At 48.7% G+C, this 27462-nt stretch overlaps 1 protein-coding gene across 4 annotated transcripts in view; it reads right to left on the minus strand.

The window, feature by feature from the left end:
* The window catches only part of LOC140403170 (kelch domain-containing protein 1-like), a 143536-nt gene extending 124772 nt beyond the window's left edge, over positions 1-18764 (minus strand). For 3 of the 4 annotated variants that reach the window (XM_072490892.1, XM_072490883.1, XM_072490911.1), the window contains exon 1: positions 18611-18764. In XM_072490892.1, the coding sequence (XP_072346993.1) occupies positions 18611-18706 (96 nt within the window). In that variant the 5' untranslated portion in view covers positions 18707-18764. Of the gene's footprint in view, positions 1-6715; positions 6822-18610 lie in introns of all 4 variants that reach the window. The other variant, XM_072490901.1, reaches the window with a different exon arrangement.
* Positions 18765-27462: the final 8698 nt, after the last annotated feature.

The following is a 27462-nucleotide window of genomic DNA, read 5'->3' on the forward strand; positions in this document are numbered from 1 at the left end:
GCGAGGGAAATCAAAGATGGAGGGGGAGCCACGGTTCAGAGTGCAACGAAAGTAAACAAGGTATTCAAGGCCTTCTATGAAGAACTGTACAGATCCCAGCCTCCAGGGGGGGAAAGAGGGGATGAGACGATTCCTAGACCAACTGCGGTCCCCGAGGGTGGAGGAGCAAGAGGCGGCTGGTTTGGGGGCACCAATCGGGTTGGAGGAGCTGAGTAAGGGTCTGGGGAGTATGCAGGCGGGGAAGGCCCCGGGGTCGGATGGGCTCCCGGTGGAGTTCTATAGAAAGTATGTGGACCTGTTGGCCCCGCTACTAGTGAGGACCTTTAATGAGGCAAGAGAGGAGGGGACGCTGCCCCCGACAATGTCGGAGACGATAATTTCCTTGATTCGGAAACGATACAAGGACCCACTGCAATGTGGATCGTACAGGCTGATTTTGCTCCTCAATATGGACGCTAAGTTATTGGCAAAAGTGCTGGCCACGAGGATTGAGGACTGTGTCCCGGGGGTGATACATGAGGACCAGACGGGATTCGTAAAGGGCAGGCAATCAAACACTAACGTGCGGCGGCTCTTAAACGTGATAATGATGACGTCGGAGGAGGGAGAGGTGGAGATAGTGGCAGCTATGGATGCAGAAAGGGCCTTTGACCGGGTAGAGTGGGAGTACCTCTGGGAGGTGTTGCGTAGGCTTGGGTTTGGGGGAGGGTTTATTAGCTGGGTTAAGTTCCTTTACAGTGCCCCGGTGCGAGTGTGGTGACGAACCGGCGGAGGTCGGAGTACTTTCGGCTGTACCGAGGAACGAGGCAGGGGTGCCCCCTGTCCCTCCTGGCCATATCACTGAGGGAGTCTAATAAATGGAGGGGGGTGGTCCACGGGGGAGAAGAGCATCGGGTGTCGCTATACGCGGATGATCTGCTGCTGTACGTGGCGGACCCAATGGAGGGGATAGTGGAGGTCATGCAGACTCTGAGGGAGTTCGGGGAGTTCTCGGGCTATAAGCTCAATGTAGGGAAGAGTGAGCTTTTTGTATTACAGGCAGGGGACCAAGAAAGAGGGATAGGGGACCTACCGCTGAGGAGGGCGATGGGGAGTTTTCGGTATCTGGGGATTCAGATAGCCAGGAGTTGGGGGGCCCTACACAAATTGAATCTGACGAGGTTGGTGGACCAAATGGATGTGGACTTCAAAAGATGGGACATGTTGCCGCTTTCGTTGGCGGGTAGAGTGCAGTCGATCAAAATGGTGGACCTTCCGAGGTTTTTGTTTGTGTTTCAGTGCCTTCCCATCGTGATCACCAAGGGCTTTTTCAAGAGAGTAGGTAGGAGTATTATGGGGTTTGTGTGGGCGAATAAGACCCCAAGGGTAAGGAGAGGGTTCCTGGAACGCAGTAGGGACCGAGGAGGGCTGGCGCTGCCAAACCTAGGGAGCTACTATTGGGCAGCAAATGTGGCGATGATCCGCAAGTGGGTTATGGAGGGAAAGGGGGCGGCATGGAAGAGGATGGAGATGGCGTCCTGTAAAGGTACGAGCTTGGGGGCGTTGGTGACAGCACTGCTGCCGTTCTCGCCATCAAAGTATACCACGAGCCCGGTGGTGGCGGCAACGTTCAGGATCTGGGGCCAGTGGAGACGGCACAGGGGTGCAGTGGGAGCATCGGTGTAGTCCCCGATCAGGGGTAACCACCGGTTTGTCCCGGGGAAGATGGACGGGGGGTTCCAGGGCTGGCATCGGGCGGGGATTAGAAGAATGGGGGACCTGTTCATTGACGGGACATTTGCGAGCCTTGGGGCACTGGAGGAGAAGTTTGAGTTATCCCCAGGAAATGCATTTAGATATATGCAGGTGAGGGCTTTTATGAGGCGACAGGTCAGGGAATTCCCGTTGCTCCCGGCACAAGAAATTCAAGACAGGGTGATCTCGGGTGTCTGGGTTGGGGAGGGCAAGGTTTCGGCAATACACCAAGAAATGAAAGAAGAGGGGGAAGCCCTAGCAGAAGAGTTGAAGGGTAAATGGGAGGAGGAGCTGGGGGAGGAGATCGAGGAAGGTTTGTGGGCTGATGCCCTGGGTAGGGTTAATTCCTCCTCCTCCTCCTCATGTGCCAGGCTCAGCCTGATACAATTTAAGGTGGTTCAGAGCGCACTTGACGGGGGCAAGGTTGAGTAGGTTCTTTGGGGTAGAGGACAGATGTGGGTGTTCAGGAAGTCCGGCGAACCATGTCCACATGTTTTGGTCATGCCCGGCACTGGAGGGGTTCTGGAGAGGAGTGGCGGGAGCAATATCTCAGGTGGTGAAAGTCTGGATCAAGCCAAGCTGGGGGCTAGCAATATTCAGAGTAGTGGACGAGCCGGGAGTGCAGGAGGCGAAAGAGGCCAGAATTCTGGCCTTTGCGTCCCTAGAAGCCCGGCGAAAGATCTTGCTATTGTGGAAGGCCTGGAGGCCTGGATAAACGACATTGCCGGGTTCATAAAGCTGGAGAGGATTAAGTTTGCCTTGAGAGGGTCTGCGCAGGGGTTCTACAGGCGGTGGCAAGCGTTCCTAGACTACCTCGCGGAGCGTTGGAGGAAAGTCGGTCAGCAGCAGCAGCAACCCTTGGGCCGGGGGGGGGGGGGGGGGGGGGGGGGGGGGGGGGGGAGACGGGGACGAGAGATTGTTTGAGGGGATGGATGAGCGGGAGATAACATGGAGGGTGGGGGAAACTGGCACGTGCGGGCGAGAGCCAGTGTATAAAGCTATGTAAATATACCATTTTGCCATGTATATATCTTGCTCAGTGCGATTTTATGTTATTTTGTTACGGGGGGGGGGGGGGAATTGTTTGTAAGGGGAAACAAATTGTGTTGTTTAAAAATCTTAGTAAATATATATATATTTTTTAAAACTCGGAGTACTTCACTTTGCAGCGCAGGACGAGACGGAGTTGCCCACTCTCTCCTCTTTGCCCCTTGCAATTGAGCCATTGGTGATGACTCTATGGGCGTCCAGGGAATGGAGGGGTATTGAGCGCGGGAAGGAGGGGGCACAGCTCTCTTTGTATGCAGATGACCTCCTGGTGTTTATTTCTAATCACATGGAATCATTTGATAAGATTCTCTCTTTTGTTTTATAAATTTAGAGTACCCAATTCATTTTTTCCCATTAAGGGGCAATTTAGCGTGGCCAATCCACCTACCCTGCACATCTTTGGGTTGTGGGCGCGAAACCCACGCAAACACGGGGAGAATGTGCAAACTCCACACAGATGGTGACCCAGAGCTGGGATCGACCCTTGGACCTCGGCGCCGTGAGGCAGCAGTGCTCACCAACGTGCTGCCCTTTTGACAAGATTCCGAGGATTCTGAATGAGTTTGGCTACTTCTCCAGATACAAGCTCAATACGACAAAGAGCGAGATGTTCCTGATTGGCTCCCGAGGGCAAGAGGGGCTATGAGTGGGCTCCCGTTCCGCTTGACAAGAAAGGGCTTTCATTATGTGGGGATTCAGGTGGAACAGGACTGGACCCAGCTTTACAAGTTAAATCTGGCAAGTTTAGTGGAGGGGATGAAAGAAGAGTTTAAAAGGTGGGACAAGGGTGGCGTAGTGGCACAGTGGCGCTTAGGACCCGGGTTCCATCCTGGCCCTGGGTCAGATCCCGGCCCCAGGTCACTGTCAGTCTGGAGTTTGCACATTCCACCAGTGTCTGTGTGGGTCTCACCCCCACAACCCAAAGATGTGCAGGTCAGGTAGATTGGTCATGCTAAATTGGCCCTTAATTGGAAAAAAAAAATTGGGTACTCGAAATTTAAAAAATTAAAATTAAAAAAATGAAAAATGGGACAGGTCGCCGCTAACTCTGTCCGGGAGAGTCCAGACAATAAAAATTATGATCCTGCCGAGGTTCTTTTTGTATTTGAGAATCTTTCAACCTTTCTGCCCAAATCTTTTTTCAGAAAGGTCAATAGGTTTATTCTGGAGTTGTGTGTGGGCGGGGAGGATTCACAGTATTAGGAGAGTTTATCTGGAGAAGTATAGACGGGGTGGTGGCTTGGCGCTCCATAACTTTCAGAGTTACACTCGGCTGCCAATAGTGTCATGGTCCAGAAATGGGTATTAGATCAAGCCTCAGCGTGGTGCAAGGTGGAGGATGCCTCGTGTAGAGAGACCTCCCAAGGGCACTGGCTTCAGCTCCTCTCTACCATTCTCACCGAACAGGTACTCATTGAATCTAGTGGTAGTTTCTAAGGGTGTGGAATCAGTGCCGGCTATATTTTGGCCTGGAGGGCATGTACAGAAAGGCCCTGATCTGTGGTAACCATAGGTTTGTCCCGGCAAGATTGGATGCCAGGTTTAAGGAGTGGGACCATTTGGGGATCAAATGCTTCAAGACTTATTTCTGGGTGGGAAATTTGCAGACCTGACCGAGTTGACGGTAGCTTATCAATTGCCCAGCGGTAATGAGTTCAGATACCTCCAAATAAGGGTCTTTTTGAGTAAGGAGGTGGGTTCGTTCCCAATGTTGCCACCCTCAGGTTTACAGGACAAGCTCCTCTCGGAGGACGACATTGGGGATGGCAAGATCTTTGATGTGTACCCGAGTTGGCCAGAAAGGAGGAAGTTTCGATGATGGCAATGCGGCAAAATGGGAGGAGGAATTGGGAAGCACAGTGCAAAGTTGGATTTGGGAAGAAAAAAGCACTGTGTAGGTTAATGCATCCTCGTTGTGTGCTAAACTTAGTCTTATTCCGCTTAAAGTTGTACACAGTGCACATACGACGCCGGCAAGGCTGAGCCGATTCTTCCCAGACGTGGTCGATCAGTGTACATGATGTGCCAGGTGCCCTGCGAATCATGCCCACATATTCTGGCCCTGTCCAAAATTGGTGGGGTTCTGGGAGGGAATCACGGATATATTGTCTCAAGTGGTGGAATGGGTTATGCCTTCTCCAAGGATACCTATTTTTGGAGTTTCTGAAGATGTGGGTGTCTTGATGGGGAAAGAGGCCGATGTTGTGGCTTTCGCCTCCCTGTTGGCCCAGAGGGGAATTTTGCTAAACTGGCAGCCCTCAGACCCACCAAGTATCGGGTCATGTGTGCGAGACCTTGCTGAGTTTCTTCATTTGGAGAGAATTAAGTTCGCCGTTAGAGATATGGATGAGGTTTCGGGTGTATGGGTCAGAGAAGGCAAGGTTTCGGCGATATATCAGGAGATGAAAGAAGAGGGGGGAGGCTTTGGTAGAGGAGCTGAAGGGCAAGTGGGAGGAGGAGTTGGGGGGAGGAGATTGAAGAGGGTCTGTGGGCAGATGCCCGAAGTAGGGTTAATTCCTCTTCCTCATGTGCCAGGCTCAGCCTGATACAGTTTAAGGTTATTCACAGAGCGCATATGACAGGGGCGAGGCTGAGTAGGTTCTTTGGGGTGGAGGACAGATGTGGGAGGTGCTCGGGAAGCCCGGCGAATCACGTCCACATGTTTTGGTCGTGCCCGGCACTTGATGGGCTCTGGAGGGTTTTCGCGAGGACTATGTCCAAGGTGGTGAAAGTCCAGGACAAACCAAGTTGGGGGCTGGCATTATTTGGGGTGGCGGACGAGCCCGGAGTGCAGGAGGCGAAAGAGGCCGGTATTCTGGCCTTTGTGTCCCTGGTAGCCCGGCGGAGGATCTTGCTCATGTGGAAAGACGTGAAGCCCCCCAGTGTGGAAGCCTGGATAAATGACATGGCAGGGTTCATTAAGCTGGAGAGGAAAAAGTTTGTCTTGAGAGGATCTGCGCAAGGGTTCTTCAGGCGGTGGCAACCGTTCCTAGGCTATCTCGCGGAGCGCTAGAATGAGGTCGGTCAGCAGCAGCAGCAGCAACCCCGGGGGGGAGGGGGGAGGAGGCGTTCTCCCAGGGGTACTTGTAAAAAGCATATGGGAGGGTTAATATGTGCGGGAGAAACCCACTGTACAAGTTCTGTATTATGTTTGATTGATCTGTTTATGTTTTGCTCTGCTCTTTTCTCTTTTTCTTTCTGTTACGGGGGGGGGGGGGTTTAATTGGTTGAAAATTTTTGTTGGACAAACTTTGAATAAACATATATATATATTTTTTAAAAGAGATATGGATGAGGGGTTCTTCGTGAGGTGGAAGCTGTTCATCGACTTTTTCAAGCTGTATTAGAACGTCAGCAGGGGAAATGGGGGGAGGGTGACGGGGTATAGTAACTATTGGTTATTAAAGGGTAGTGTTATAACCTGCCTAATTTTGGTGTGTGGCGGGTGTATTTATATATGTATTGGGGGTTCCTGGTATATTGCTATAGTGTTATATGCACTCTTTCTGTATTATGGATTGTATGATATTGTTTTATTGACTGTTCCTGTATTTGCTGGATATGTCTTCAATGAATTATCCTTTTTTTTTTTTAAAAAAAGACTTGGTGTCGTCATTATACATGTGGGACCATACATATTTTCAGATGTTGCCAAGGAGCAAATGTGCATGAGAAATGGGAGGTGATGAGGATAGATCCTTGGGTAATGGTGCCAGAGTGTGAAGTAAAGCCATTGATTTTCTGGCTATGATTGGCTAAATAAGAATGGAACAAGGCGAATGCAATCCTGCCAAGTTGGATGACTGAAAATGCACATTGGACAAGAATGGTATATTCAACTGTGTCAAGAACGTTGAGGAGGAATAGTTCAGCACCATCAACTACTAAGCACTTTAAATGAGTCTTATGGGTTGGTGTATATGATACTCACCCAGACACACCAGTCAGATCCCAGGTTCAATCTTGGTATGTGCTCAGTTAGCTGATCTCAACCAAGATGACAATGGGTACATTAGAGTTGGCTTCAGGGCCCTGAACTAGGAAGGAAGAAATGGCAATTATTTGCACTCCTGATCTCTCTCGGATTACCTCACTGGAAGTATTCAAATACTTGACTGAGAGTCCTACAGGTAAATAGTCTCCCAACATTTATTCTTCAATGTAGTGAATGGTTATCAGTTAATATACTGGAAGGCTGTTCGAACCTGTAGCGCCATATTTTCCAGCATCAACTAGCTGCTGTCAGGAGAAGGCAGGGAAAGAAATTTAGCAAGAATACATCGTGGAAAAGTTTTATAGTGTAGAATTTTAAATTATAATAGCAGGGGATAAAGAAAATATTCATATTTCCATAAAGATATTGAAAACAAATTAAAACAGAAAATTGTAGCCAGTGAAAAATGTTATTCTCTGGGAAGAGTCAGTATGGAATTATGGGAGAGGAATGGTCAAACAAATTTACTGGAGTTACTTGGGAAAATCATACATTTTGACAATAGCGATTCTGTGAAGGTAATAAGATTTCATTGAATATTACCAAGACAGAACCCCTGAAAATTTGACATTTTATTTGACATATTTTCTAGAAATCTGGAGTTTAATGGGGTGGCAATGCAGCACAGTGGTTAGCACTGTTGCTTCACAGCGCCAGGATCCTAGGTGCGATTCCCGGCTTGGGTCACTGGCTGTGCGGAGTCTGCACCATTCTCCCCGTGTCTGCATGGGTTTCCTTCGGGTGCTCCAGTTTCCTCCCACAAGTTCCAAAAGACGTGCTGTTAGGTAATTTGGACATTCTGAATTCTCCCTCAGTGTACCCGAACAGGCGCCGGAGTGTGGCGACTAAGGGATTTTCACAGTAACTTCATTGCAGTGTTAATGTAAGCCTACTTGTGACAATAATAAAGATTATTATTATTATTATTATAAGATGGATCAGCCAATCCATTGCTTGAGTAAGCAAATTCTGATTATATTAACTAGCGGTCAACAAAATTAGATATTCAAAAGGATATTAAAAATTAAAGCTTTTAAAGTAAAACTTAAATCTATAAATTAAAAATCATAATTTCACCTAAAAGTTTAAAAACAGCAGTTCCCCTAAGGGTTAAATATTTTTAATAACTATGCAGGTGTAATTATCCTTCCAATATTACTTAGTATTCAAACTCGATTAAATAACACAAAGGGGGGGGGGGGGGGGGGAAATCAAAAGTTGCCAGAGTGTTTCTCATTAAAAGGAGAAAGTAGTGAGGCGAGGGGCGCTGTCTCTCCTTCCTCATTTTCCCACCATGCCTGTACTTGAACTTGAGAGGAGTTATGTCAGCTGAAGATAGAGGCATGTCTCTCAACCGGAACTTCTCTGGAGCAGCACACAATCTGGTGCAGCTTTCATATTCCTTGATTAAGGAAGGAACTAGCTTCAACTCATCCTCTCAGCACAGTCGAATAGGGGACTGCAATGCTGCTGGTCACATGCTCAAAGTCTTTTCTGCCACACCTTAAAACTAGGATTCCTGCAACACAAAACTTGGTGGTCCAGAAAAGGTTCACAGGCACCCCAGCTTCTCTTTCCACGTTCAATTTACCCAGTATTATCTTCCATCAGAACGGGATTAAGAATTATTAGGACCTTGGGAAACACAAATGTATGGGGTCCTCTTGTCCCTGGACAACTATCTCCACTAAAGTAAAAATGTGTAGTTAAATGTTATGAAAAAAGACGTCCATACACTATGTTGCATCAAACATAAAGCAAATCATATCAGAATATACTACAATTAATTAACCTGCTTAAATTTTACCTAGAGGCACTATATTCAGCAGTGTCCCCTGCATGTGTTACTCCAACCCAGTTACTGCGACACATGCTAAGCTTATACAAGCACAAATGTTGTGATCCCAGAGCCATACCTACTGGCAAATTTGCAAATAATACACAAATTAATTTTTATATAATTTGTAACTTGCTAAGAGGAACTGAATAGGGCCAAGCATCCTGTGGGAGATGTGAAAATACAGAGGAGCTGAAGTGAGTTGTTTTACAGTCTGTAGATTCAGAGCGATGTTCAGAAAAATAAATTGAGGTTCCCCCAGAGGTCAGTATGGGGGCCCTTGCGATTCCGGACATATATTAATGACCTAGACATTGATATACAGGGCACAATTTCAAAATTTCAGTTTATACAAAACTTGAAGCATTGTGAGCCATGAGGGTAGTGTAGAACTTCAAAAGGACATAGACAAGTTGGGGAAATAGGCGTCCAGATGGGAGATGAAATTTAATGTGGAGAAATGTTAAATGACAAATTTTGGTGGGAGAAACATGTAAAAACAATATAAAAATGAAAACAGTTCAATTCTAAAGGGAGTGCAGGAGCAGAGGGACCTGGGTGTAATATGTGCATAAGTCATTGAAGGTGGCAGGACAGGTTGAGACAGCATTTAATAAAGCATGCAGTATCCTAGCTTTTATTAATAGGGGCATAGAGTACAAGACTATTTATAAGACACTAGTTTGACCTCTAGAGTACCGTGTCCATCCAGTTCTGAGTGCCACAATTCAGGAAGGAAATGAAGGCATTGGAGAGAGTGCAGAAAAGCTTCATGAGTCTGTTGTGCAGCAGTATATCAAATACCTTTTGGAAGACTACGTGCACCACATCAACAATCTCTGCTACCTCTTAAAAACAAAAGTTAGTAAAACAGTTTCCCTTAAGGAATCCATGCTGGCTTTCCTTAATTAACCCACATATTATTTTTGTCCCAAATTGTTGTTTCTGGAAGTTTCCCACCACAAAGTTAAATTACACTCTCTTTTGAACAGAGGATGCAGTTATGAAGATAGATTGGGGAAAAGGGTGACACAGCTAGCATTCTGCCTCATAGCGCCAAGTTAGCAAGTGAACCCAGCATCTGTTGCCTTTACCACAGCAATGACTCCTGACACAGAGAATGCAGAAATCAAGTGACGATGCAGTGTACAACTTAAAAAATAAGCTGTAGTAATTCATGGCACAAGTTAAGAACTTTGAATGTGAAAAGCTGGAACCTAACTGTATAAATTTTTAAGATGTCCAGAATGTGGGACAAGTGGATGCTAGCTCCAAGCATTAATGTTCACATAACATGCAGGTAGTCGACATGCATGACTCCTGTTATTCCTCAATCTCTTTCTTCCCCCCGTTCCCCCCACACCCCTGTTTCTTTTCCCTTTTCTTATCCATCTCTCCTGTTAGTCACTCCAACACTTTTCTTCTGTTACTTATAGCAGTAACACTGGACTAGGTGAACATCAGAGTGAAAGGCAGCAAGAACTTGTCTTAGCGTAACTGATGCAGAGAGTCCAAGAAGCTTATTTTATAGAATACTGCTATGCAATCAATATTTCCAAATGTGTGTATTTAAAAATACTTCCATTGCTGAAACTGGTTCTGCACCATTCCATGCAGTAACAGGCAATTTTATAGGTTGGTGATACAGAAACATAGAAAATAGGTGCAGGAGTAGGCCATTCGGCCCTTCGAGCCGGCACCATCATTCAAATTGATCATAGATGATCATGAAAATTCAGTATTCTACTCCCGTTTTCTCTCCATACCTCTTGATCCCTTTAGCAGCAAGGACCACATCCAGGTCCCTCTTGAATATATCCAACGAACTGGCTCCCGACAGCTTTCCGTGGTCGAGAATTCCACAAGTTCACAACTCTGAGAGAAGACATTCTTCCTCATCTCAGTCCTGAATGGCTTATCCCTTATTCTTAGGCTGTGACCCCCTAGATCTGGACGTCCCCAACATCGGGAACATTCTTCCCGCATCTAGTCTGTCCAGTCTCATCAGGATTTTATACGTTTCTATGAGATCTCCTCTCATGCTTCTAAACTCCAGTAAGTACAAGCCCAGTTAATCCAGTATTTCTTCATATGTCAGCCCTGCCATCCTAGGAATTAATCTGGTGAACCTTCGCTGCACACCCTCAATAGCAAGAAAGTCCTTCATCAAACTAGGAGACCACTTCCGGGTGCGGCGATGACCAGCTAAGTCGCACGTTTCGGCAGCTCCCGGTGGAAAGGACTTTTGGGCTCTTAATAGGAGCCCCAACGGCAATTTTAACGGCTAAAAACACTGCACGGTAAACCAGAAGGGAATCCACCCTGGACACGGATGGAAAAAGGAGAGGAAAGTGGCCGGATTGCGGTGGATCCTCTAGAGCAGTGGCCAGGAAGGCAGGCACAAAGCAAGATGGCGTCGGAAGGAGGCAGTTTAATATGGGGCCCTGACCAACAAGAGTTCCTGCGGCGTTGCGTGGAAGAACATAAAAAGGAGATGAAGGAGGAGCTGTTGGCCCCGATATTACAGGCGATTGAAGGGCTAAAGGAGGAGCAAAAGACCCAGGAGCAGGAGCTTCGGGTCGTGAAGGCAAAGGCTGCTGAGAATGAGGACGACATACAGGGCCTGGTGGTGAAGACAGAGATGCACGAGGCACAACACAAAAGGTGTGTGGAAAGGCTGGAGGTGCTGGAGAATAATGCGAGGAGGAAGAATTTAAGGATTCTTGGTCTTCCCGAAGGTGCAGAAGGGGCGGACGTCGGGGCATATGTGAGCACGATGCTGCACTCGTTAATGGGATCGGAGGCCCCGACGGGCCCGTTGGAGGTGGAGGGAGCCTATCGAGTTATGGCGCGAAGACCGAGGGCTGGAGAAATTCCTCGAGCCATAGTGGTGAGATTTCTCCGATATAAGGACAGAGAGACGGTCCTCAGATGGGCAAAGAAAACTCGGAGCAGTAGGTGGGAGAACGCGGTGATCCGCGTATATCAAGATTGGAGTGCGGAGGTGGCGAGAAGGAGGGCAAGCTTTAATCGGGCCAAGGCGGTTCTGCACAAAAGGTTAAATTTGGAATGCTGCAGCTGGCAAGACTGTGGGTCACACATCAAGGGAAACACCACTACTTTGAAACGGCAGAAGAGGCGTGGACATTTATTGTCGAGGAGAAACTGGAATAAGCGGACTAGAAAAAGAACGTTTGGGACAAAGTGGTGGGGTGAATATGTGGGATGAAGGGGAGGAAAAGGGGGAAGAGATGATTTCCCAAGTTGTTAATCCTGCGACCCTGTAACTTTTCTCTCTTCCCCACGTCGTGGGGGAGGGGGGGGGGGAGGGAGGATGAGGAGCTGGGGGCACCGGCCATTGGGGGCGGGGTCAAATGGGAAGCGCGGGCTTTGTTCCCGCGCTATGGTAATCATGGCGGGAACAGGGAAGCAGGAAGGAGGGGGCCTCGCACATTGGGAGCCGAGGTCACGGGGGGGGGAAGCCGAGGTCGGCCAGAGTTTGCTGACTTCTGGGAGCAACATGGGGGGTGCAATTACGCTAGTGAGGGATCTAGCGTGGGGGGGTTAACTGGGTTGCTGCTGCTGGGGAGAAGGGGGAGCTGGTATAGGGTGGGGTGGTCGGGGCTGGAGGGCGCCGTTGGGGGGAGATACGGCTACGTGGTAACCAGGTGAGGAGCTGGATTGAAAAAAAGAGATGGCTAGTCGACAAGGGGGGGGTAAAGAGCCCCCCAACCCGGCTGATCACGTGGAATGCGAGAGGGCTGAACGGGCCGATTAAGAGGGCACGGGTACTCGCACACCTAAAGAAACTTACGGCAGATGTGGTTATTCTCCAGGAGACGCATCTGAAACTGATAGACCAGGTTAGACTACGCAAAGGATGGGTGGGGCAGGTGTTTCATTCGGGGCTAGACGCAGAAAACAGGGGGGTGGCTATACTAGTGGGGAAGCGGGTAATGTTTGAGGCAAAGGCCATAGTGGCGGATAGTGGGGGCAGATACGTGATGGTGAGTGGCAAATTGCATGGGGAGGCGGTGGTCTTAGTGAATGTATATGCCCCGAACTGGGATGATGCCAACCTTATGAGGCGTATGTTATGACGTATTCCAGACCTAGAGGTGGGGAAGTTGGTAATGGGTGGAGATTTTAATATGGTGCTGGACCCAGGGCTGGACACATCCAGGTCCAGGACCGGAAGGAGGCCGGCTGCAGCTAGGGTGCTTAAGGACTTTATGGAGCAGATGGGAGGAGTAGACCCCTGGAAATTTAGTAGACCTAGGAGTAAGGAGTTTTCGTTTTTCTCCTATGTCCACAAAGTTTATTCATGAATAGACTTTTTTGTTTTGGGAAGGGCACTGATCCCGAAGGAGACAGGGACGGAGTACACGGCAATAGCTATTTCGGATCACGCTCCACATTGGGTGGACCTGGAGATAGGGGAGGAAAAACAACAGCATCCACCTGGAGAATGGACATGGGATTATTGGCAGATGAGGGGGTGTGTTTAAGGGTGAGGGGGTGTATTGAAAGGTACTTGGAACTCAATGATAATGGGGAGGTTCAGGTGGGAGTGGTCTGGGAGGCGCTGAAGGCAGTGGTTAGAGGGGAGCTGATATCTATTAGGGCACATAAAGGAAAACAGGAGGGTAGGGAAAGGGAGCGATTGTTGAAAGAACCTCTGAGGGTGGACAGACAATATGCGGAGGCACCGGAGGAGGGACTGTACAGGGAAAGGCAACGGCTACATGTAGAATTTGACTTGTTGACTATGGGTAATGCAGAGGCACAATGGAGGAAGGCACAGGGTGTACAGTACGAATATGGGGAGAAGGCGAGCAGGTTGCTGGCCCACCAACTGAGGAAAAGGGGAGCAGCGAGGGAGATGGGGGGGTGAGAGATGAGGAGGGAGAGATGGAGCGGGGAGCAGAGAGAGTGAATGGAGTGTTCAAGGCATTCTATGAAAGATTATATGAAGCTCAGCCCCCGGATGGGAAGGAGAGAATGATGTGCTTTCTGGATCAGCTGGAATTTCCTAAGGTGGAGGAGCAGGAGAGGGTGGGACTGGGAGCACAGATTGAGACGGAGGAAGTAGTGAAAGGGATTGGGAGCATGCAGGCGGGGAAGGCCCCGGGACCAGACGGATTCCCAGTTGAATTCTATAGGAAATATATGGACTTGCTGGCCCCGCTACTGATGAGAACCTTTAATGAGGCGAGGGAAAGGGGACAGCTGCCCCCGACTATGTCAGAGGCAACGATATCGCTCCTCCTAAAGAAGGAAAAATACCTGCTGCAATGTGGGTCCTATAGGCCCATTTCCCTCCTGAATGTGGACGCTAAGATTCTGGCCAAGGTAGTGGCAATGAGGATAGAGGATTGTGTCCCGGGGGTGGTTCATGAGGACCAAACTGGGTTTGTGAAGGGGAGACAGCTGAATACAAATATACGGAGGCTGCTAGGGGTAATGATGATGCCCCCACCAGAGGGGGAAGCGGAGATAGTGGTAGCGATGGATGCCGAGAAAGCATTTGATAGAGTGGAATGGGATTATTTGTGGGAGGTGTTGAGGAGATTTGGCTTTGGAGATGATGTCGAGCGTGGTCACGAATGGACGGGGGTCTGATTATTTTCGGCTCCATAGAGGGACGAGGCAGGGATGTCCTCTGTCCCCGTTATTGTTTGCACTGGCGATTAAACCCCTGGCCATAGCATCGAGGAGTTCCAGGAAGTGGAGGGGAGTACTCAGGGGAGGAGAAGAACACCGAGTATCTCTGTATGCGGATGATTTGTTGCTATATGTGGCGGACCCAGCGGAGGGGATGCCAGAGATAATGCGGATACTTGGGGAGTTTGGGGATTTTTCAGGGTATAAATTGAATATGGGGAAAAGTGAGTTGTTTGTGGTGCATCCAGGGGAGCAGAGCAGAGAAATAGAGGACTTACCGTTGAGGAAGGTAACAAGGGACTTTCGCTACTTGGGGATCCAGATAGCCAAGAATTGAGGTACATTACATAGGCTTAATTTAACACGGTTGGTGGAACATATGGAGGAGGACTTTAAGAGACGGGACATGGTGTCCCTGTCACTGGTAGGTAGGGTACAGGCGGTTAAAATGGTGGTCCTCCCGAGATTCCTTTTTGTGTTTCAGTGACTCTCGGTGGTGGTCACGAAGGCTTTTTTCAAAAGAATAGAGAAGAGTATTATGAGTTTTGTGTGGGCCGGGAAGACCCTGAGAGTGAGGGGGGGATTTTTGCAGCGTAGTGAGCCTAAGTGAGTACTACTGGGCCGCTAATATTTCAATGGTGTGTAAGTGGATGGGAGAAGGAAAGGGAGCGGCGTGGAAGAGATTGGAGAGGGCGTCCTGCAGGGGGACTAGCCTACAAGCAATGGTGACGGCACCGTTGCCGTTCTCACCGAAGAAATACACCACAAGCCCGGTGGTGGTGGCTACATTGAAAATTTGGGGGCAGTGGAGATGGCATAGGGGAATGACGGGAGCCTCGGTGCGGTCCCCGATAAGAAATAACCATAGGTTTGTTCCGGGGAGAATGGATGGGGGATTTGGAGCATGGCAAAGAGCAGGGCTAGCACAATTGAGAGATCTGTTCGTAGATGGGACGTTTGCGAGTCTGGGAGCGCTGACGGAAAAATATGGGTTGCCCCAAGGGAATGTATTTCGGTATATGCAACTGAGGGCTTTTGCGAGGCAACAGGTGAGGGAATTCCCGCAGCTCCCGACACAGGAGGTGCAGGATAGAGTAATCTCAGAGACATGGGTGGGGGATGGTAAGGTGTCGGACAAATATATAGGGAAATGAGGGACGAGGGGGAGATCATGGTAGATGAGCTGAAAAGGAAATGGGAAGAAGAGCTGTGGGAGGAGATTGAGGAGGGGCTGTGGGCTGATGCCCTACGAAGGGTAAACTCATCGTCCTCGTGCGCCAGGCTAAGCCTGATACAATTTAAGGTGTTACACAGGGCTCATATGACTGGAGCACGGCTCAGTAAATTTTTGGGGGTAGAGGATAGGTGTGCGAGATGCTCGAGAAGCCCAGCGAATCACACCCACATGTTCTGGTCATGCCCAGCACTACAGGGGTTTTGGGTGGGGGTGGCAAAGGTGCTTTCGAAGGTGGTGGGGGTCCAGGTCGAACCAAGCTGGGGGGTTGGCTATATTTGGGGTTGCAGTAGAGCCGGGAGTGCAGGTGGCGAGAGAGGCTGATGTTTTGGCCTTTGCGTCCCTAGTAGCCCGGCACAGGATATTGTTAATGTGGAAGGAAGCCAAACCTCCAGGTGTGGAGACCTGGATAAACGACATGGCAGGGCTCATAAAGTTAGAACGGATTAAGTTCGTATTAAGGGGTTCGGCTCAAGGGTTCACCAGGCGGTGGCAACCGTTCGTCGACTACCTCACAGAAAGATAGAGGGAATGGAAAAGAAGACGACAACAGCAGCAACCCAGAGGGGAGGGGGGAGGAATCGGACGGACTCTCAGGGATGTTATTGTATATGTATAGGCATTTGTTATAGGTAATTGTATATTGGACTGTTGGATTGTATCTTTGGAGAGTATTTATTTTTGACAAAGCAGTTGCCATTTAGTTTTGTTTTGGTTTCTGTTCATATATTATTTATTTATTTGTTTAAAACTGGCCACTGTTATTTATATTGCTTTACTGTTGGGTAAAAGAAACACTACGTACTGTTGTTTGGCCAAAAAATCTTGAATAAAATATATATTTTTTAAAAACCAAAGTAGGAGACCAAAACTCCACACACTACTCAAGGTGTGGCCTCACCAAGGCCCTGTATAACTGCAGCAAGACATCCCTACTCCTATACTCAAATCCTCTCGCTATGAAGGCCAGCACGCCATTAGCTTTCCTCACTGCCTGCTGTACCTACATGCCAACCTTCAGCGACTGTTCTACCATGGCACCGAGGACTCGTTGCACTTCCCCTTTTCCTAAACTGGCACCATTCAGATAATAATCTGCCTTCCTGTTTTTTCCACCAAAGTGAATAACCTCACATTTACCCACATTATATTGCATTTGCCAAGTATTTGCGCACTCAGCCAGCCTGTCCAAGTCACCCTGCAGCCTTTTAGCATTCTCCTCACAGCACACACTGCCACCAGCTTAGAGTCGTCTGCAAATTTGGAGATATTGCATGCAATTCCTTTATCCAAATCATGAATGTATATTGTGAACAGCTGGGTCCCAGTACTGAATCCTGCAGTCACTAGTCACTGCCTGACACTCTGTAAAGGACCCGTTTATTCCCACTCTCTGCTTCCTGTCTGCCAACCAGTTCTCTATCTACGTCAATACATTATCCCCAATACCATGAACAAATTCTCGTGTGTGGGACCTTGTCAAAAGTCTTTTGAAAGTCCAGACACACAACACCCACTGGTTCACCCTTGTTCACTCTACTCGTCACATCCTCAAAAAAATTCCAGTCCTGTCAAAAAATTTGTCAAGCATGATTTCTCTTTAATGAATCCATGCTGACTTGGACCAGTCCTGTCCCCACTTTCCAAATGCTCAGTTATTTCATCTTTAATAATTGACTCCAGCATTTTCCCCACCACCAATATGCATTGTAGTCAGATAGTACTACTTTTGAAGCAATACGCTTGTTTCCCATGTCACTTATCCTTTACAATAAAAGAGCTCTAGACAATTTGAACTCGATCTTAGAACTATCCTCAGAGTTTGATGGGAGGTTTACAGATAAACGTACAGATGGTGTAGTATCCCCAGCTAATTCTACTGATCTTTTATTTGTAGTGAAGTTAAAAATGATGAGGGGTGGCACGGTAGCGTAGTGATTAGCACTGCTGCTTCACAGCACCGAGGACGCGGGTTCGATCCCAGCCCCGGGTCACTGTCCGTGAGGAGTTTGCACATTCCCCCAGTGCGTGTGTGGGTCTCGTCCCCACAACCTAAAGATGTGCAGGCTATTGGCACGCATAATTGCCCCTTAATTGGAAAAATAATGAATTGGGTACTCTAAATTTACTTTTTTTTTAAAGTTAAAAATGATGAATAAGGCAATGCCTGTGGCTTTGGAAAAATACATACCACACTGCCATTCTCAGTTCTCAAAGGCAGAATAAAACTGTAGCACCGTCAATATGACACGAGGCAGGTTGAGGTTATGTCAATTGAAGGCTTTATTAAGCAGAACTTTATCCCCAGCAGCTTGGTTACAGAATACAACTGCTGAGGGAAATGGAGGGAAAAACTGGGTTCTTATACTGGCATTTCTGGGTGGAGTCCAGTAGGTGGCAGATCCTATCAGGACCTGGCATCCCTCCACCAATAGCCTGTCGACACGTGATGTACCGTATTACCCCTAATACATACCACCACAAAAACCAAAAAATCAAAATAGTGCTAACATAAGCAAACACGTTGAGGGGGGAGAAAATCACCAAAAACTAATCAAAATAAATTAACAACAGGTTCACTCAGCTGTTTTAGAATTCTGCAGGGTTTCTTGTCCTAATCTCATGATTTCCAGCCTTGCACCCCCTCCCCAAACTTTTTTTCTCTTCGACGGTGGATGTTTTTTTCTCCCTCTTCCACATTACATATCAGATTGCGGTCAACATTACAGGCGGAATGGTGGGGTACTGCTTTCCAACTGTTCGACTGTGATGGCCCTCAAAGTACAAGACAGCGATAGAAACGACCATGTTGCTGGTGCCATACACGACATTTAAATGACATGTCTGAAACCAAGAGAAGGTACCAGACGGTTTAATTCCTCACAGTTTAAACGTGTATAATTACACGAACCAAAAAAGGTAAACAAAAACCTAGCGTTAGAAGGGAGATGTTTCTGCACCTTCTGAGTGCTCTGCTGGTTTCCAATCCACAAAGGCCAAAAAGATGAAAGGTTGTAACCCAGTCTGCAAGTGGCCGGGCAGACGCTCCGGGCGAAACGTTAGCAGGGTCCAGCCGGGCTCGGGACCAGAAACTTACCACATAACCACCCCACACATATAGATAATTGCCATCGAGGACAGCACAGTGGCCGCTTCTCTCCTCTGCCACCCAGGCAATTCCAGAATCGGCCATTTCCGCCCCTCAGTCCGCTCCTCTGTCCCATCCGGGCTCCAGACAGGGGGAGGAGGGACGGTCCGGGAAGCGAAACGTCTCAAAACGCAGTAGTCACAACACTGACTGCTGACAGTCACATGAAAAAGATGCATGTCTGTTCTTGCAGTTATCCATTTCAAGTTGTTAAATGAATGAAAGCACGAATGCATTTCCTATTTTTTTATAATGTGCACGGCACTTTTGATAAGACAGTCCCTCAGGATGGAGGATGACTTGCTTCCATTCCAGATTGATGGATCTTGAGACGGCCAATCAATCCAAGGAGCGAACTGCAGACTCAGCCACATGTAGTGTTTGGTTGGGTAGATTGCTTGGAGGTTTGTGCACTGTTATAACCTATATGAGATACACGGGGCCAGGCCGATTAAGTTCCCCGTGACGGTGTTTTAGGGTTGATCAACTAATTGTATTAAAAGAAACAAACTCATGTACAAATTAAAAGGGTTGCTCCTGGTAGGGGTGCTGCCAAACAAAACAAAGAGCAACAGAAACTTACCAAACATTAAATCAGCATGTGATTAAGAGGGTGTGTAAAGCAGTCCAGCCCCTGCGGCGACAACCGGGCACAGAAGGCCTTGATGGTGCCCGTGGACACCACATGCTTCCTCCTCAGGGACACCCGGCCATGTATGTAGCCACGAAAAAGGGGCAGACAGTCCGGCCGGATAACCCCCTTGGTTGCCTGCTGCCTGGACCCTATTAATGGCAAGTTTCGCCAGGCCCAGGAGAAGGTTACTTCCCCCGTGACTCTCAAGGAATATGAGCTACCCCGCCGAGGGGGCAGAGCTCCCTCATTAGCGGGGAAGAAACCTGGACATAAAAATCCCGGCCTGGGGGTGGGCTGTGTTGCTCGTTTTAGCCTTAGTTTATTAGCTCTAATTCTGTCACCTTTGCTCATGAGTTGCCAGGTATCTTTCTGATACCGCCACGTGGTTCAAGTCCAAGTAATGATTAATAATGCAACACCGCTTAGTAAGAGTTAAATCAACGCTCATTTATTATATACAGCAATAATACTTATACAATAATCCTACTTCTAGACTACTACCTACCACTAAAGGCCAATACTTAACTTTGGAAATGGCCCACCAGGTCAGGGAAACGAATGGTCTTTCGAATTGGTTCTGAGCCTGCGGTATTCAAAAGCTGGTACAAGTCGATAGTCAGGAGCGCCTATCAGGTAGCGATCGCTGGAGTAAAACTTACAGTTCTCTTGTAGAAGTGTCTCGAAGGTTGCGAGCAGGAAGAGAACGGTCGAGTTGAACTTGGCCCCTGTTCTTATAGTCCCCAGGGGCTTCCCGCCTCTCGGGGCGGACCTTGTACCTGGTTCCAAGTGATTGGACTTGGTGCTAATTTGTAGCAATTGTTCCTGGGGATGGCTGATTAAAATGCAGATGGCTGGGTTGTTGTGATGTTGATGGCTGCAGGTATCGGTCTGGACTGACCTTCCCAGAGGTGAATGCATTGTTTTACCGGCAGCTGTCCGTTTGAGTCCTGTTGACTGATTTCCCCATCAGCCTCTTCCGTTCACCATTTTAGATCGGGGTTTGACCATTCTAATCGGGGATCAGCCATTTTACGTGGCTACATTCCCTCCTTGTGATCCTAACGCGAAGCGTGAAGGATCATATAAATTTGTTACTTTCCATTCCCTGACCGGGGGGGGACACCTCCTACATGGCCTCTGCTCTGACCATAGCTATGCACAAAAAATTTTAACTAACAATTCTAAGGGCGCTATATCAGACAGGGACATGCATTACAAAATAACAAACTTGGAACCTCTAATTTATCCTTATTACACTATACTCGCTAAACATTGCATTATCCTATCTTCCTAAAGCATACAACAAACTCACATCATTCCATATAATCTTTCCAGGCTTGGCAGTCACGCTCAGGATCATATAAGGTTTGTTTTTTCATGAAAGGTTTTGTACATCTTTTTATTTACAGCAATAACGCAAGTGAATGCACTTTATTGTTTTTATTATAGATCGCGGGGGTCGGGGGTCTGGTTGTAACCGAATATAGGGGATCTGATCCTATATACCGGGGTTCGAGCGCAGTACGCTCTCCTTCTCCATTTGCGTAGGCGCATAGTCTGCACTACACAGCAGAGTATCGCCAACGCTAACAGTGCTTCGATCACGTAGGACAGGGAGTACCAGGTTATGAACCTGGCACACCAGGAAGATGCAGTGTCGCTGATGACTGGGCTCTGAGTACTGCGGGGCAGTGAAACATTAACGGCTGGGAGGTTTGACGTCATGGGGTTTACGTTCACGCGCAACCAAATGTCCAACAAAAAAATGTTGAGCACGATGAAGGAAGTCCTCATGGCTGTCCTCTTTCCTTTTCTTTCTTTGTGTTCTCTTGTATTTTCTCCGGTCCTGGAGCTTCTGGAGTTCTGTAAAACAAGCATAGCATCTGTAACTACCTTTGTTTAATATCCGGTATGCTAGTGTGTCTGTCCTTTGGGGCCAATTATTCACTTATAATTGATCACTATGTGTGACTCCCTCATTTTTTTTCAAAAACAAATTTTAGGACACGGCACACTTCCCAATCATGAACCAGTGCTGATTTATCATCCAAATGTTCCAGGATGTAAATAGCAGATGGCAGCAACCTAAAGGTCGCCTAAACAAATAAAAACTTTTTGAAATGAAAAATGTCAAATGAGGTGCCAATGGGCCGCGACGGGTAAGATTTGGATGGAGTCCCCGGGTAGGACGGCTACCAATGCCGTATCTCCCCTACCCGAGCGTGTTTGACCAGCGGGGGTCCCCAGGCAGGGCGGATCTCACACCTTTTCTCCACTGCCTGAGCAACCGACAAGAACGGGCAAAAATGTAGTCATCGTGGTGGGGCTGCCATAGTGGTTCTATCCCTTGAACCAGAAGAGCAGTTACGATCGGGCGTCTGATACCCGAACAAGTATCAGCTGAAAAGCTAGTTCCACTGAACAAGCGTGTGGTCTGGTGACCAGGTATCTGCAGATAAGTTAGTTCCGCTGAACAAGCGGCTGGAAAAAATATTCTCCTGTCGGACAAACAACACTAAACAAACGTACGAACAACATAAAACATTCTGCAGGTTCCATCAGGAAGGACAACACTTTTCCCAAGTGGTTCCTTTTAAACATCATGTGGACACCTCAGTTCTCGGTTGCGAACAGGGTCGCAAAGGGGTTGGCGGTTTGGGAGTCAGACCCGAGGTCGCCACCTTCTCCCGGGTGCCAAACTCTGGAGTGGATTAGGGCTGCTTGGTGTGAGGTGGGGTCACTCTCGTTGTTGCGGACGAGTCTGTAGGAGTTGTCGCGGTGCCAATAAGTGTGTCGAGTTGAGTGGGGACAAAGTCGGGGTCGTCCGTGTGGTTCGGTGGTCGGTGGTGGGATTTGTTTAGAAAAGTGATCAGGAAGGGATCACTTGGATCGAATTCGGAGCCGCTGGGTGTGGGTCCGGTTGCATGGGGATAGTAGGGTGGCGTGCTGTGGCTATCGTCCGAGTCACAGTCGCTGTCTCTGCTGCTGCGGTCTGTGGGCGTTCCGGGGCGGAGTGTATATTTCGGGGGTGGAGTCGAGGTCGAGTCCGTGGCTGGGCTGGACGTGGTGGGGGATGGTCAGGTTACGTTGGCTGTGGGCGGGGTGTGGTCTGCTGCGTCAAGCATGACGTGGTGGGCGTGGTTCGACTGTGTTCCATAAGCCTTCATCTGGTTTATATGAAACCACGCAGTCTGATCATTCGGGTACTTTATTTTGTAAACGGATGAGCTTACTTTATCCGCAATGGAATACGGACCAGAGTATTTCGGCAACAGGAATGTGCTGGGGTTATACATGGACAGCATCACTTGCTAGCCGATATGCATGCACTGCCTTATCGAAACAAGCCTTGCTCTGTTTCTTTTTGGTGCCCAATTTTACTGCGGCTGCTAACTGAGCCGTTTTTTCATTTGCAACTAATTGCTCCACGGCTTTCTCGTGTGTGAGGGCCGTAACTTCAGGGCTGGTCAGGTCTAAACCTAACAAGTATTCTGTCCCTTTCATGGGGCGTCCGGTCATGAGAGTGTGTGGGGTGTAACCTGTGGAGGTGGAAACAGTGTTACGCAAAAACATCAGCGCAAAAGGGAGGACTGAGTCCCAAGTGGTGTTGTTCTGCTGGACCATTTTTCTGAGGGTGGTTTTTAGGGTCCGATTCATGCGCTCCACGATACCACTCGACTGTGGGTGGTATGCAATGTGGAATTTTTGGGTGATTCCAAATATCATGAGGACGTTCTGCATGACGCGTCCCGTAAAGTGAGAACCTTGGTCCGATTCAATGCTGCGGGGGAGTCCCCATCTTGTAAAGATGTGGTGGGTTAGGATCTTGGCTGTGGTTTTCGCGGTGTTGGTGCGTTCTGGAAATGCTTCCACCCATTTAGTAAAGGTGTCTATGACCACCAGTACATATTTGTAGCCATTCCTGCAAGAGGGCAATGGACCTATAAAATCAATCTGCAGGTTAGTCCAGGGGCCGTTACGGGTCGGGTGTGGCTGAGTTGGGCCTTTTTGGCATATCTGTCAGGGTTGTTCTGCGCGCAGATAAGGCAATTCTCAATGTAATGGCTTACATCTTCCTTGAGATTTGGCCACCAAAAAAATGTTTGAGATGGGCTGTAGTGGGATCGATTCCCTGGTGTCCATGACCATCATGGAACAAACAAATCAATTGGTTCCTGTCCTGTTCAGGGACTACAGAAAGGGTGTCCTTTAACACCACACCGTCATGTGGGTCAGTGTATTTCTGAACGTCTCGTAGGAGGCTGGAAACTTTCCTTTCACAATCTCTGAGAGATTGCTGTCCTGCTTCTGGGCCTCTACTAGATCCTCTATTCTAGTCTGCGTGACCTGAACTGCACTCACTGGCGCACTCACTGGCGCGCTTTCGGGGGGTTTCCAAAAATACCCATGTCTGGAACCTGCCTTAGCCAGTGCGTCGGCTTTTACATTTCCAGGGGGGGAGGAACGATGGTGGCTGCGGACTTTTATGATGCCAAAAGTCCTGTTCTGGGCTTTTTCTAAAATATGGCGGAGTAATGGGGCTGAGGAGAGGGGTTTCCCATCTGCGGAAACAAATCCTCTTGCTTCCCACAGGGGCAGAAATTCTGTAAGGCTGTTACAGACATAGAGGCTGTCCAAGTATATGTCTGCTGGGCTGGGGAAGGAATCTGGGTGGTCTACTATGTATGCAATGGCCGCAAGCTCTGCTGCCTGCGCGCCTAAGTGTCCGGGTAGTTTTAACGCTATTTCCTCGAGGGCGCGTCCCTGCGCGTCCTCAACATAGATCCCGCAACCTGTTATGCGCTGCCCATCTAAGACTGTGGAAGATCCATCCACATAAATCTTAATGGGTTCACAAGTGTCCGTGTGCGGGGGGCTCTGAGATGAATTTCCTATCTTTCTGATGGGCGTTTTAGCTATAAAGGGGCCTGTATTGTGGTGTGGAGAGATGATTTCACATTCATGGGGGGTTCCGGGGTACTGCAAATTATCGGCTAAGTATGTGTGTGTCTTTGTCCGTTTTACTGTGATGTCTCGTCCCTGCAAGAGAAGGGTCCACCTAGCTGCGCGTATTTGGCTGACGGTACCATCCTTGAGTCGTCCGTCCAGTAAAAGTTGGGTGGGGTTGTGTTCGGTCAGAATGGTGATGGGGTTCAGTCCGGTAATGTATGAAAAGTACTGGACTGCCCAGAAAACTGCGAGCAGGTGCCTCTCACAGGCTGAAAATCCCTGCTCCACAGCATCTAAAATTCGGGAGGCGTAAGCTATGGGTCTTAACTGGTCGTGCCGTTCCTACAGGAGCACGGCTGAAAGGGTGCGGTCTGTGGTCGCTACCTCTATGGCGTAAGGAGAAAGCGGGTCTGGAACTTGTAGTGCGGGGGCGGCTATGAGTGCCTGTTTTGACGAGTCCACAGCATCCGTATGCTGCGGAAGTCACTCCCAGGGTGCTCCTTTCTTTAGGAGGTCTGAGAGGGGCGCTGCCTTGCTGGCGAAACCGTCAATGTGGTTTCGGCAGTAGCCAACCAGTCCTAAAAACGACCGGAGGGCTGAAACGTTCTGGGGAAGGGGCAATTTAGCGATCGAGTCAATTCTTTTATGCTCGATCTCGCGTTTACCGTGCGTGATAATTGTTCCCAAATATACCACTTTTTCTTCCAAAATCTGGGCCTTTTTGGGGTTGACTTTACAACTAATGGAATGTAACAATTCCAGGAGTTCGGACAGAAGCTCAATGGGCTCTTCCTTAGTGTCTGTCTGCAGTAGTAGATCATCTACATACTGTACCAGACATTCGGGGCGAGAAAATTTTGCTAGTCCATTTGCCAGCTGTCGGTGGAAAATGGAGGGGGAGCTGTGGAAGCCTTGTGGCAGGCATGTCCACGTGTAGTGCTGCGCTTTAAAGGTGAAGGCAAATTTGTACTGGCACGCCTTTGCCAATGGAATGGACCAGAATCCATTACTGATGTCCAAAACCGTGAAATAGCGGGAATTGAGTCCCTGCTTGAGCATGGTCTCGGGACTTGTTACTACGGTGGGGGCTGCTGCGGGGGTGACTTTGTTGAGCTCCCGATAATCAATGGTCAGGCGCCATGATCCGTCAGGCTTTCTTACTGGCCAAATCGGGGCATTATTAGTAGAGGCTACTGATCTTAGTACACCCTGCTCTAATAAGCTCTCTATAACTTCTTGTATTAGTTGCCCTTAGTGTTGGGTGGGATTACTGGGTTATGGGGATAGGGTGTCGGTGTTGACCTTGGGTAGGGTGCTCTTTCCAAGAGCCGGTGCAGACTCGATGGGCCGAATGGTCTCCTTCTGCACTGTAAATTCTATGATAATCTATGATAACTTTTAGGATTTCTCCCTCTGCTTCTAGGGGGAATCCGTACTGTTTTGGGGGTCTAGGGTCAGGTCCTGTTACTTGTATGGAGCCAGTCATCCATCCACAGTCGTGCTTGTGGGTCGCGAATGCTGCCCTGTTCTTTTGCAGGACTGCCCTAACCTGCTTGTCCGTGCTAAGCGTGGTCGGGTTGAACCAAAATTCGCCTACTGCGCTAATTTTGTTCATATAGTCCCCTATGTTGAGCGTTGCGGGGGCTCTAGCGGATTTTGCCATCTTCCAGACACACTGGTTGACTGGATCGAATGATAGGTGGTGGGAATTCATAAAGTCAATTCCCAGAATGTGTTCTGCTGTGTGGGGCAGGTCTACTAAAACTACGGGGTGCTTGGTGGTGATGGTTCCTATTTGAATGGGTACAGGGGCTGTGATGTGTCCCTGCTGCGAGTGGCCTGTAAAGCCGCTGAGGGTGATGGTGGCTGTAGTGGACCACGTGTCTTTTTGAAATAGGGTGGAGGAATTTATGGTGGTGCGGGACCCTCCTGTGTCCCAAAGAAATTTGATAGGCTGTCCCTGAATTTTCGCTGCGACTACGGGTCGTCCTGACCTATCCCAAAGGGTGTCGCAGACCCAACTGGGGGAGCCCGTACACAGTCAGCCCGTTTCGGTCAAGTCCGTCTGATCCAAACGGGCGCTCACGCTATGGATGGGCACTGACTTTTTCTTAATCAGAATGCCTGTCTGTTCGGCTCTCTGTGGCTTTTTGGGGCCATTGCAGTCTTTTGCAAAATGTCCCAACTGTCCGCAGTTGTAACATTCTTGTGACTTGGGTGGGGGGCTGTTCTTTCCCTCATTTACCCAGGCGGGATTGTGAGGTGTTGCTTTTACTGCCTGCATGTCTGTGGCGGCTTGCTTCTCTTCGGTGGTTTGCTCTGATCAGACTGCTCCCAAACGCGGGACAATCTTTTAACTCCCCACTTCTCGTTCTGGGCCTCTTCTGAGGGATCATAACTAGTCCAGGCATTCTGTCCTGCATCTGTGGCATGGGAGATAAGGGTGCGGGTCCATTTGGCCATATTGTCTGGGGACAAATGGGTACGGTCTACGTCTCCAAAAACGGCTGCGAAGTGAATCCACAGGTGTCCTGCGAATGCTGTGGGGTGCTCCGACTTCTTCTGCATACACTTATTGAGGCCATCTACAGGGTCACCCCGGTTATATCCGATCGCATCCAGGATCGCAGTATGCATTTCTGCAAGAGTGCCTCCTCCTACGTTCTGTGGGTCGGGAAGGGCTGCTGCTACCGATGGATCCAAACTTAGAACCATGAGCTTTACATGCTCTCTCTTATCCAGGCCGTACATGGTCGCCTGATGTTTAACGGTGACAAAGAAATGGTAGGGGTCTGCGGAGGAACGGTGTGATCTTTGCACACGCGTCCCGTAATTGGGTCACTGTTAGGGGGGTGGAATATAGAAATTCCGCCTCGTCCGATGTGGCTGTGCGGTGGGTGGTTACAGGGTTCATTGGAGCCTGAACTACCTGCTGTGTGGGGGGTTGGGGTGCTTTTCTCCCTTGGGGCTTTCCCTGCGCACATGTTCCCTGAACATATCTCTGCGCTGTTTCTTGTAACTCTTCCCAATCAGGGCCGTGTTCCTGGTCTAACTTTTCCCCAAAGGTTTCCTGAACTCCTTTCTGGACAGAAAGCAGTGATTGCAGGTCTGCAATCTGCTTCCGGCACTTTGCATGGTCTATGGTGCTCTGTCTTTGTTCTGTGGTGGGAGCGTGGAGCGCTCTCAAGGCTGCCTTGAGATCACTACATTGTTCCTG

Source organism: Scyliorhinus torazame, chromosome 2 (assembly GCF_047496885.1).
Source record: "Scyliorhinus torazame isolate Kashiwa2021f chromosome 2, sScyTor2.1, whole genome shotgun sequence".
Lineage (NCBI taxonomy): Eukaryota > Metazoa > Chordata > Chondrichthyes > Carcharhiniformes > Scyliorhinidae > Scyliorhinus > Scyliorhinus torazame.